General features: G+C 43.1%; 1 protein-coding gene across 2 annotated transcripts in view; it reads left to right on the forward strand.

Annotated features, from left to right (window-relative positions):
- The window catches only part of LOC139387980 (zinc finger FYVE domain-containing protein 16-like), a 44656-nt gene that overhangs the window by 13866 nt on the left and 18275 nt on the right, over positions 1-12515 (forward strand). For both annotated transcript variants that reach the window (XM_071134431.1, XM_071134432.1), the window contains exon 4: positions 2171-2267. In XM_071134431.1, coding sequence (XP_070990532.1) covers positions 2171-2267 — 97 coding nt within the window. The remainder of the gene's footprint in view (positions 1-2170; positions 2268-12515) is intronic.

Consider the following 12515-nt stretch of genomic DNA (forward strand, 5'->3'; position numbering starts at 1 on the left):
CTCAATCCAATTGAGATGGTTTGGGATGAGTTGGACTGCAGAGTGAAAGAAAAGCAGCCATCAAGTGCTGAGCATATGTGGGAACTCCTTCAAGACCGTTGGAAAAGCATTCCAGGAGAAGCTGGTTGAGAGAATGCCAAAAGTATGCAAAGCTGTCAAAGGGTGGCTACTTTGAAGAATCTAAAATATATTTAGATTTTTGGTTACCACATGATTACACATGTGTTATTTCATAGTTTTGGTGTCTTCTGTTGTTCTACAATGTAGAAAATAGTAATAATAAAGGAAAACCCTTGAATGAGTACGTGTCCAACCTTTTGACTGGTACTGTATGTCATACTTGATCACGTAGTATGGCATGATATAGCCTATATGGTATACCCTCCCCCGCTGCTCTATATATATATATATATAACGAGGGCTATGAGTCAGCGATTCAGGTTCCAGCTCCTCTATAGATCTCCAACTCTCTGAAGTATGAGCCCGGGGCTAAAGCCAGAGCTAAGACCTTAACAGCCCAGTGATTAAAGCAGCATTACGCAAGAGTCCCAGGGGCTTTGACTCTATAGGCTTCTTACTGGAGCCCAACGGGATACAGAAGAGTAGTGTAATGTACATTACAACCTGCTTTTATTTCTACACAAGTAATTGCAGCAGCGCAATTTCCCCTGTAATTTACTTATTTTCTTTATGGGTCAGACACTTAACAAGGGATGAGTAACTCCTTCACTTTTTCCACATTTTGTAACGTTGTAACGTTAGACTTAATCTAAAATTGAATTAATTGTTTTTTCCCCTCATCAATCTACACACAATACCCCATAATGACAAAGTAAAAACAGTAATATAAATTTAAAAAACAACCTAAAATATCACATTTCCGTAACTATTCAGACTCTTTACTCAGTACTTTACTCAGTACTCAGTAGTTGAAGTACCTTTGGCAGCGATTACAGTCTCTAGTCTTCTTGGGTATGATGCTACAAGCTTATTACACCTGTATTTGGGGAGTTTCTCACATTTGTTCTCTGCAGATCCTCTCAAGCTCTCAGGTTGGATGAGAAGCGTCCCTGAACAGCTATTTTTCAGGTCTTTCCAGAGATGTTCGATCGGATTTAATTCCGGGCTCTGGCTGGGCCACTCAAGGACATTAAGAGACTTGTCCCAAGGCCACTCCTGAGTTGTCTTGGCTGTGTGGTTAGGTCGCTGTCCTGTGGGGTGAAGGTTCACCTTCCAAGTCTGAGGACCTGAGCGCTCTGGAGCAGATTTTCATCAAGAGTCTCTCTGTACTTTGCTCTCTTCATCTTTCCCTTGATCCTGACTAGTCTCCTAGTCCCTGCAGCTGTGTGAATTTTCTAGAGGAGTGGCTTCCTTCTGGCCACTACCATAAAGACCTGATTGGTGGAGAGCTGCAGAGATTGTTGTCCTTTTGGAAGGTTCTCCCATCTCCAGAGAGGAACTCTAGAGCTCTGTCAGAGTGACCATCGGGTTCTTGGATACCTCCCTGACCAAGGCCCTTCTCTCCCGATTGCTCAGTTTGGCCAGGCGGCCAGGTATAGGAAGAGTCTTGGTGGTTCCAAATTTCTTCCATTTAAGAATGATGGAGACCACTGTGTTCTTGGGGACCTTCAATGCTGCAGAAATGTTTTGGTACCCTTCCCCAGATTTGTTCCTCGACACAATCCTGTCTCGAACTCTATGGACAATTCCTTCGACCTCATGGCTTGGTTTTTGCTCTGACATGCACTGTCAACTATGGGACCTTTTATATAGACAGGTTGGTGCCTTTCCAAATCATGTCCAATCAATTGAATTTAACACAGGTGGAGTCCAATCATGTTGTAGAAACATTTCAAGGGGGGGCAATGGAAACAGAATGCACCCGAGTTCAATTTCGAGTTTCATAGCAAAAGGTCTGAATACTTATGTAAGTAAGGTGTTTATTTTGTATTTTTCATATCTTTCGAAAAAATTACCTGTTTTTGCTATGTGGTAATGTGTGTAGATTGATGAGGACAAAAATATATATTTTTTAGAATAAGGCTGTAACTTAACCAAATGTGCAAAAAGGGAAGGGGTCTTGAATAGTTTCCCGAATGCACAACGTATGGTGTAGAGTGCTGTGTTGTATAGTGTTTTATCTCTTGCCTGACGGTTGTCCTCTCACCAGGTGTACTGTGCCATGTGCTGCAACAGGAAATGCAAGCTGAAGTACCTGGACAAGGAGGCCCGGGTGTGTGTCATCTGCTTCGAGACCATACACAGAAGTAAGACCCGGGGGGGGGGGTGTGTGTGTGTGTGTGTGTGTGTGTGTGTGTGTGTCAGTCAGAGTTTCTGATAAAAACAATTTATGTCTGTATAGGAGGATGGTGGTAGTGATGGTACTTTCCCTGCCTCTGTGTCAATTCCAAGCTGCACCAATCTCTTCATGTACAATTTATAATATTGTCACCCATCAGACTATTGTCAATTTAATCTGGTCTTTAGGCTAACTATTCTGAACAAAAATATAAACGCAACATGCAATAATTCAAAAGATTTTACTTAGTTACAGTAATTGAAATAAATTCGTTAGGTACTAATCTATGGATTTCACATGACTGGGCGAGGGCGCAGCAATGGGTGGGCCTGGGAGGGCATAATCCCAACCACTTGGGAGACTGGCCCACCCACTGTGGAGCAAGGCCCAGGCAATCAGAATTTAGTTTTTCCCAACAAAGGGGCTTTATTACAGACAAATACTCCTCAGTTTCATCAGCTGTCCGAGTGGCTGGTATCAGACAATCGCGCAGGGGAAGAAGGCGGATGTGGAGGTCCAGGGCTGGCGTGGTTGCACGTGGTCTGCGATTGTGAGGCCATTTGGACGTACTGCCAAATTCTCTAAAACGTTGGAGCCGGCTTATGGTAGAGAAATTAACATTCAATTCTCTGGCAACAGCTCTGGTGGAAATTCCTGCAGTCAGCATGCCAATTGCACACTCCCTCAACTTGAGACATCTGTGGCGTTGTGTTATGTATGAAACTAGTTTCGATATAGTTTAGGTGTGGTTTCGATGGGCTGCGATGGCTGACTAGCAGTGAATGAGGGGCACAAGAAAAATAAAAACCTGTTTGTGATATTAAGATTCTAACTTCTACGAGTGTTTTCTTCCAAGATATCATACACCGATGTCACAGACGTATGAGTACGTTATCTGCTATTTTACAAGACCACCATCAGATGTGTGTAGCTCAGCTGACTGCTCTGTATGGCTCTGAACCACCATTGTCTGACTCCTCCCAGAAGAACATGAAAGGAGCCTTTGATGTCTGAAGAACACACTAGAGTATTCACAGCCTGGTGTTTGTCGCTGTTGAGTAGTTGGTAGGCCTCAGCCTAACTCAGCCCTGGGGCATATGGAACTCTATGGTGAATGATTCAAGGAAAGTATCCCAGTTTATGTTCACTCTGAACTTTATGGTCACTTAGAAGGAATGTCAGACAAGGTCTCTCAACTACTTCAACTTGGAGTGCTTACTGAACCAAAGTGATATGCATTCCAAGAACAACTCTGAAGAAGAAGCAAAACGGACGGTGTTTTACAAGAGTTGTTATTTATGTGCCCTCCCCAAAAAAATCGCTACTGATAAAATTTCAGGTCTGCTGAGCGCAAATTTGAATGTTGTGAAAATTCTGTGCAACTTCCTGGTCGCGTTTACTGTGAACACTGAGGCTGTACCCGCTTTTTAAGTTAGTTTTAAGTGGCCAAGTAGGCTACTGTGGCTATTTGATCTAGAGGTCGACCGATTATGATATTTCAACCCCGATACCGATTTATTGGAGGACCCAAAAAGTCCGATACCGATTTTCTTTTTTAACATTTATTTATTTGTAATAATGACAATTACAACAATACTGAATGAACAATGAACACTTTTATTTTAACTTAATATAATACATCAATCAATTTAGCCTCAAATTAATAATGAAACATGTTCAATTTGGTTTAAATAATGCAAAAACAAAGTGTTGGAGAAGAAAGTGTGCCATGTAAAAAAGCTAACGTTTAAGTTCCTTGCTCAGAACATGAGAACATATGAAAGCTGGTGGTTCCTTTTAACATGAGTCTTCAATATTTCCAGGTAAGAAGTTTTAGGTTGTAGTTATTATAGGAACTATTTCTCTCTCTATACGATTTGTATTTCATATACCTTTGACTATTGGATGTTCTTATAGGCACTATAGTATTGCCAGTGTAACAATATAGCTTCCATTTCTCTCCTCGCCCATACCTGGGCTCGAACCAGGAACACATCGACAACAGCCACCCTTGAAGCATCGTTACCCATCTCTCCACAAAAGCCGCGGGCCCTTGCAGAGCAAGGGGAACAACTACTTCAAGGTCTCAGAGCGAGTGACATTTGAAACGCTATTCGTGCGCCCCGCTAACTAGCTAGCCATTTCACATCGGTTACACCAGCCTAATCTCGGGAGTTGATAGGCTTGAAGTCATAAACAGCTCAATGCTTGAAGCAGATCGAAGAGCTGCTGGCAAACGCACAAAAGTGCTGTTTGAATGAATGCTTACGAGCCTGCTGCTGCCTACCACCGCTCAGTCAGACTGCTCTATCAAATATCAAATCATAGACTTAATTATAACATAATAACACACACAAATGCGAAACTTAGGTCATTAATATGGTCAAATCAGGAAACTATCATTTCGAAAACAAAACTCTTATTTCAGTGAAATACGGAACCATTCCGTATTTTATCTAATGGGTGGCATCCTTAAGTCTAAATATTGCTGTTACATTGCACAACCTTCAATGTTATGTCATAATTATGTACAATTCTGTTATTAATTACGGTCTTTGTTCGGAATAAATGGTCTTCACACAGTTCGCAACGAGCCAGGTGGCCCAAACTGCTGCATATACCCTGCACGGAACGCAAGACAAGTGACACAATTTCCCTAGTTAAAATAAATTAATTGAGGTTTCAAAATATATACTTGTGTATTGATTTTAAAGAAAGGCATTGATTTTTATGGTTAGGTACACATTGGTGCAACGAAAGTGCTTTTTTCGCGAATGCGCTTGTTAAATCATCACCTGTTTGGCGAAGTAGGCTGTGATTCTATGAGAAATCATTGATTATTTGCAACGCAGGACAAGCTAGATAAACTAGTAATATTATCAACCTTGTGTTGTTAACTAGTGATTATGTTAAGATTGATTGTTTTTTTATAAGATAAGTTTAACGCTAGCTAGCACCTTACCTTGGCTCCTTGCTGCACTCACATAACAGGTAGTCAGCCTGCCACGCAGGCTCCTCGTGGAGTGCAATGTAATTGGCCACAATCGGTGTCCAAAAATGCCGATTACAGATTTGTTATGAAAACTTAAAATCGTCACTAATTAATCAGCCACTCCGATTAAACGGTCAACCTCTAATTTGATCATAATGTAGTCCTGCCAGAGTGGCCTACCATCAAAAACAAAGGAGAAAATGCCTCCCATAACATTTTAACATGGAAATAGCTGTTCTATCATTCAGCCTACAGTAGCAGCCAATGTGTGGTGTTCAATGTAGGCCTACATTCCATGAGACCTTTGGAAAAAACATGTCGAGCTTGACATTAACCTGTTTATCCACTTCACCTTCAGACAATGAGGTGACTGAAAATGTTGTTTGATGCAAGAAACCAAATAAAATGCATTATTATTCTCAGACCACAGAGAATCGGACAAATGATGCTACCCTCTGGCTATTAACTACTTAATTTATTTAAGCCCGTCTCAGAACACAACACTTCCCACTTTATGGCAAAGCTCTTTACCTGACTGCTTTTGAAAGATGTCTAGAAATGTACACATTTTGCGCTTTTGTAAAAGCAACCACTCCTCTATTGCTGACTACAAATAATCTATAACTGGACTAATAACTCACTAACTAGCCAAGGATATGAACAAAATGCACACTTGGCTGCATGCAGCTCTCGCTTCGATCTCAAAACAAGCTAATCTACTCACGACCGCTCATGCTGTAAACAGTCCAAATCAAAGTAAATGGTACAGATCCATATATGGCAATGGTCTATTTGCATACAGTACCAGTCAAAAGTTTTGGCGCCACCTACTCATTCAAGAGATTTTCTTTATTTTTACTCATTTATACATTGTAGAATAACAGGAAAGATGTCAAAACACACCAAAAAAGTGTTAAACAAATCAGAATATATTTTAGATTCTTCAAAGTAGCCACCCTTTGCCTTGATTTTATTTAACGATTTTATTTAACTAGGCAGGTCAGTTAAGAACAAATTCATATTTTACAATGAAGGCCTGAGAACAGTGGGTTAAATGCCTTGTTCAGGGGCAGAACGACTGATTTTTACCTTGTCAGCTCGGGGATTCGATACACCAACCTTTCGGTTACTGGCCGAACACTTATAACCACTAGACTACCTGCCGCCCCTTGATGACAGCTTTGCAGAGAATGCAAAGAGTGTGTAAAGCTGTCATCAAGGCAAAGGGTGGCTACTTCGAAGAATCTCAAATATAAAATCTATTTTGATTTAACACTTTTTTTGGTTACTACATGATTCCATATATTATTTAATAGTGATGGTGGCAGATGAATGGCACGACAATGAGCCTCAGGATCTCATCACAGAATCTCTCTAGTTGTCCGTAGCTTATGCCTTCCCATACTATATCCGCCACCATGCGGCACTGTGTAAATAACGTTGACTTCAGTAAACTGCTCGCCTCCACGTTGCCATACACGTGGTCTGCGGTTGTGCGGCCGGTTGGACGTACTGGCAAATTCTCAAATTCTCTAAAACTACATTGACATGAAATTATCTGGCAACACCTCTGGTGGACATTTCTGCAGTCAGGATGCCAATTACACGCTGCCTCAACTTGAGACATCTGTGGCATTGTGTTTTAGCGTGGCCTTTTGTTGTCCCTGGCTCAAGGTGCATCTGTGTAATGATCGTGTTTTTAATCAGATTCTTGATATGCCACACCTGTCAGGTGGAATGATTATCTTTAGCAAAGGAGAAATACCCACTTCTGCCTACAACAAAATCTTTGCGTAGTTAGATTTGGATACCAAGTCTTGCGTAGTTTGTTTTTGTTTGGGTACGTTGCATTGAAAGTGGCTAATATTGCATTGATTCGATCACAATTGCCACAGTAAAGGGAAACGTTGATAGTGTTAACTAACAGGGAAAACGGTATAAAGCTGAGTGAAGTTCAATCTCGTGCTTCTCTCCTTGGGCAGATATTTTTTCTGACAGTCCTAGGGGAGCTTCCTCGGCAGTCTCGGGGCTTCTGCGCACCGCTCAGCTTAGAAGGAACATTGGTTGCTGTACTCTAGGAAGCATCCCAATGGACCCTGGTCAAAAGTAGTGCACTATAGAGAATGGAGTGCCATTTGGGACAGAGCCTTTAGACTATCTAGAGCAGCACATGACTGATGAATAGCACTTTGTTAACTGGTAGTTGTGCTTGTTTGTGGCTTGGTCACAGTGTAGGCTAATGAGTGGCATAAGGTTGTCTGAAAATGTCACTAGGTGTCAAATACTTGTTTCCTCAATTCCTCTCAAAGCTCTCATTGGAGGAGAGGATCCAAGGTCCCTCCCTCAGACTTAATCTAATTGACCTTCCAAGGATGGAGGAAGCAAGGACTTGACAACTAGTGAAGTTTTTAGACGGTCTAGGGGGGGGTCTGTAAATTAGCCAATTTATCCTTGAGATCTATCTCATGTTAGAGTTGAGTGCTTTCTTTCACAGCCTGTGTGAACGTGTCTCCTTTGTTTCAGTGTGTGTGTGGGACTGTGTAAAAGCGTAAGGCCAGTTTGTGTTTCACCGGTCTCTATGCGGGGTGCGGGGGCTTTTCCCCATGCTCCTGTCATATTTCACCAGGCACGGACACAGATGGGGGTCTACCTGTGCCCGAGCACCTGCTCCTTTGCCCTCCCAGTTGCCAACTGCACTTTTGGATGGTGATATATAATTTGTATTTTTTGTTGTATCCAGTTTTTGTCATTGTTCATTGTTGTTCTAAACCCACTGCCCCCAAGTCATCGTCACGTCGTCAAGTTTGTCAACCCCCCACACCTCTCGTGGGCCCGGTTGTGCCTTTCCTGTACAGAGATTGAGGGTGCCCGGGATTCAAACATGCATGGCTTGAAATGCGGTCAGTGGTTGAGTGTCTGTAGCAAGCTACCTAGTTTAAATGTCAACAGTACTGCCACAGCAGCACAACACTTGATTGACATCAATATTTAGTCTGGTTGGCTGATAGCCTACGCACAGCAGCACTTCATTATTTATTTCCTTATAGAATCATAGCCGCGGAAAGGGTGCTAGAGGTGCTGCAGCACCCCTGGTAAAATGAAATACATTTGCTGAAGTTATTGAACAGGCAGCAGTAATTCTATAATTCAGAATAGCCTACTACAACATAAGTAGGCCTATAATCTTGCCACAGAGGATCAATAGCTTCTTTAAAACAAATGCCTAGCTGTGTATTGTGTGCAGCCCAATAACAAGGCCTACAGTGGGGAACGTGCGGCAAATCTGTCAGTGAACAGCATGGAGGCAATATTTCAAATACAATCACGGTAACGCACCAGTTGGAGAGCAAATGGCTCCCGCTGAAAAGAAGACTAATCAGTCTGCAGTAGGCTACTAAAACATTTAATCAACTTCCAAATAGGCCCATTGAGCGAACATTGTTTTACAAGAGAAAGGAAGGTTTATGGCACAAGTGCAACGACGGCCATCGCCAGCGAGTGAGCTCCTCATCACAGGGTGAGGCAGTGAAATTGGAAAGCTTTTTTTAGGAATATAATTTCCTCCTCATATTGTGAAGTATGTGTGTCACTGGGGGTGCCCTTTTTTCATTTGGAGCACCTGCCACCTGAAAGGTCTGTGCAAAGCCCTTCTGCTCTCCTGAACAACGACGTTGGCCTTCCACTGAGCTGCACATAGAAACACAATGACTAGAACATCCATTTTGAAAATAATGCTTTCTTATTTACCCGCCGATGGTGGTGTTGCTAGGAGGCCAGGGTATCCTGTCTCGCGTAGTGCCACTCTAGCCGACTAATCAGTCATTTCTGTTGCTTTACAATGTTATTGGTGAGTGGTGAAAAATCAGGTGGAAAAGAGAAGCGTTTCTGTTCTATGTATTCAATTTCTATGGTTCTGCTTCCCTGGTCAGGTGAATTACTTTCTCCTCCCCAGAAACAGAGCTGAGGTTAGAGTTAGGACAATATGACTGGTGCAGAGAAAGGGGCGGAGATGGAGGTATGTAGTTATGGCTGGAAGGAGTCAGGATGTTAGTGTGTGTTCTTGACTGTGTGTGTGTGGGACGGGAGCCACCTGACGCAGTGAGCATGTGATGCATGCGCACACACACTGCACATTGACTCTGGCACGGGCACACATGTCCAGGGACAGGCTATTTCCGTCCCCTTGGCAAAGAAAGAAAAGGGGCCATCCACTTTGATTGGGACTGAGGGCAGGAGCAGGGTGATGCGATGCTCCATCCTTCCCTCCCCCTCCATTACTCTCCTCATTGCGCTCATCAGTATTGGGAGCAGTCAGTCTGTGAGGCTCACAGTACACCTCCCCTGCCTGCCTGGAGTCTGCAGATAACAGCCCAGCTGGGAGAACAGCGCTCGCTTTAGTCAAGCTAGCATAGGCTAGCACCTACTGTAATATGGCTAATATACTTTGCTTCAGTTAGGCTAATACAGCCCATTTACATTCAGCCAACAAGGGCTAACGTCGGTAAGGCTAAGTAGGTTAGCGTGACCAAGGGGACCTACAGAGCTCCGAGTTTGGAGGAGTGAAAGCAAGGTAAGATGGGACGCCCTATGAATTTTTAAAAGAGAAGAACAAGAAGCCTGGTGCTTCTAGCTCACACGGGTTTATCTGTTATGATATGATTCTGTGTACATGTTGTTGTGGTGCGCAACGTGCACACACACACTGGATTCATTTCAGTTTATTTCTCTGATATATATGGGCTTGTTGAGTGCTCCTAGAGGACACAGACTGCTGCGCTTTTTATGCCATGTCATTGTCTCCTCTCAGAAAGATCAAGGTGAAACTCTTAAACTCTCTCCTCAGTCTCTCTCTCTTTTGTTGTGCTATTGATCTGTTGTTGTGAGTAGTGCTCTTAACCCATGCTAATAGCCTAACTAGTGTCTGCGCTTGTGTGGCTTCATTCACATGTGTGTGTGTGTGTGCCAGTGTGTGTGTGTGCCAGTATGTGCCAGTGTGTGTGTATGTGTCGTGCGGGTAGTCTGACGGACTGTGTTAGCTCGGGCCTGTCCAACCAGGCCACTAAAGATGATATGATGTTTAATCAATATAATGAAGGCCAGAGCCCAGTCAGCACTTCTCACATACTCTCACTCACACACACACACACAGCAGCTAGCGGACGAAGCACAGCATCGGGTGTCCAGTTAGGTTAGGGGTGTCAAACTAATTTTGCCCCTTGGGCCACATTTGGTCTCCAGTGATGTCCGCAGGGCTGCATTGGAAATGTGTTATATTTCAATGCTGTCAAATTTTACAAAAGAGAGTCCTCTATCCATTGTTTTGGGAATTTTCGATACTCCCTGAGTGCTTAGCTTTAACGGGATACTTCGGGATTTTGGCAATGAGGCCCTTTCATCTCCTTCCCCAGAGTCAGAAGAAATCGCGGATACTATTTTTATGAGACTGTGTCCCGTATGAAGTAAGTTAGAGGGTTTCGCAAAGCCAATGCTAACTAGGGCAATGACTGGAAGTATATGTGTATCTGCTAGCATGCCTGGCCTGATCTGAGTTAGGCCACCACTCGCTTTCCTGGAATCAACTCCCCCACTCTCTCTCTCCATCCATATCGCACTCTCTCATTCTCTCACTCTTGTTCTCTCCCATCACTTCCTCATTCACCCTTGCCTGATGTACAATAACAGAGCCAAACTTAACCATAGTGTGCTGACTGTTTTAATTTCACATGGTCTTTTCCAGCACAGTTCCAGTAACTATGGTGGATGCAGAACCAGGGCAGTACAACGTGGTTTTTCTGTGGTGTGAGAAGGATAGCTCACATCTTAAATGTGATGCAGGGCTTCCATCTGTCCACGTTAGATTGCTGTCTAGATATAGGAGTGTCTGTTAAACGTGAGGCTTGGCCAAGAGAGGTGGTGGAACAGTTGTTTTGATTACTTGGCTCCGACCTTTGAACCAAATTGGCTCCAACCTTTGAGCTACTGGTATGGTAGGCATACCTACATTATTTTTTGTTTTTACATATAAAAAAAAAATATTAAAAAAATTCTCCCCAATTTCGTGGTATCCAATTGGTAGTTAGTCTTGTCCCATCGCTGCAACTCCCGTACGGACTCAGGATAGCCGAAGGTCGAGAGCCATGCGTCCTCCGAAACAACCCAGCCAAGCCACACTGCTTCTTGACACAATGCCCGCTTAACCCGGAAGCCAGCCGCGCCAATGTGTCGGAGGACACACCGTGCACCTGGCGACTGTGTCAGCGTGCATTGCGCCCGGCCCGCCACAGGAGTCACTAGTGCGCGATGGGACCAGGACATCACTGCCGACCAAACCCTCCCCTAACCCGGACAACGCTGGGCTAATTGTGTGCCACCAAGTGCAGAGAGTGCTACCATTTCTGTCAAGCCATCTACACATACAGTTTGACGTATAGGTTAGATAAATCCAACGTATGCACCACACAGAACGCACTGCAACTGCCTCTCCAACGCAACGCAGCGTTCCATTGGAAAGGAATGTGCTTCTGGTGTACCAAAATTCAATGACGCTGTTGTTTCATTTACATTATGCTGTGGCTATATTTGGATACCGTGTAGGCTAGCCTGTGTTTTTACCAGCAATCTAATTTTTATTGTTGATTTTATTTATTTATTTATCATAACATCCCTATGAATAGCCTATGTTAACAAAGAAGGCCTAGATTGTACAGTGCCTTAAGTATTCCTTACCCGTTGACTTTTTCCACATTTTGTTATGTTACTCCCTTATTCTAATTGATTAAATAAAACAACATCCTCAGCAATCTACACACAATACCCCATAATGAAAAAGCGTTAACTGTTTTTTTTGCCATTTTTAGCAAATGTATGAGAAGTTAATTTTTTTTATTTACATAAGTATTCAGACCTTTTGCTATAACACTCAAAATTGAGCTCAGGTGCATCCTGTTTCCATTGATCATCCTTGAGATGTTTCTGCAACTTGACTGAGTCCACCTGTGTTAAATTCAATTGATTGGACATGATTTGTAAAGGCACACACCTGTCTATATAAGGTCCCACAGTTGACAGTGTATGTCAGAGCAAAAACCAAGCCATGAGGGCGAAGGAATTGTCCGTAGATCTCAGAGACAAGATTGTGTCGGCACAGATCTGGGGAAGGGTACCAAAAAATGTCTGCAGCATTTGAATGTCCCCAAGAACACAATGGTCTCCATCATTCTTAAA

Source organism: Oncorhynchus clarkii, chromosome 29, assembly GCF_045791955.1.
Source record: "Oncorhynchus clarkii lewisi isolate Uvic-CL-2024 chromosome 29, UVic_Ocla_1.0, whole genome shotgun sequence".
In the NCBI taxonomy this organism is placed as follows: domain Eukaryota; kingdom Metazoa; phylum Chordata; class Actinopteri; order Salmoniformes; family Salmonidae; genus Oncorhynchus; species Oncorhynchus clarkii.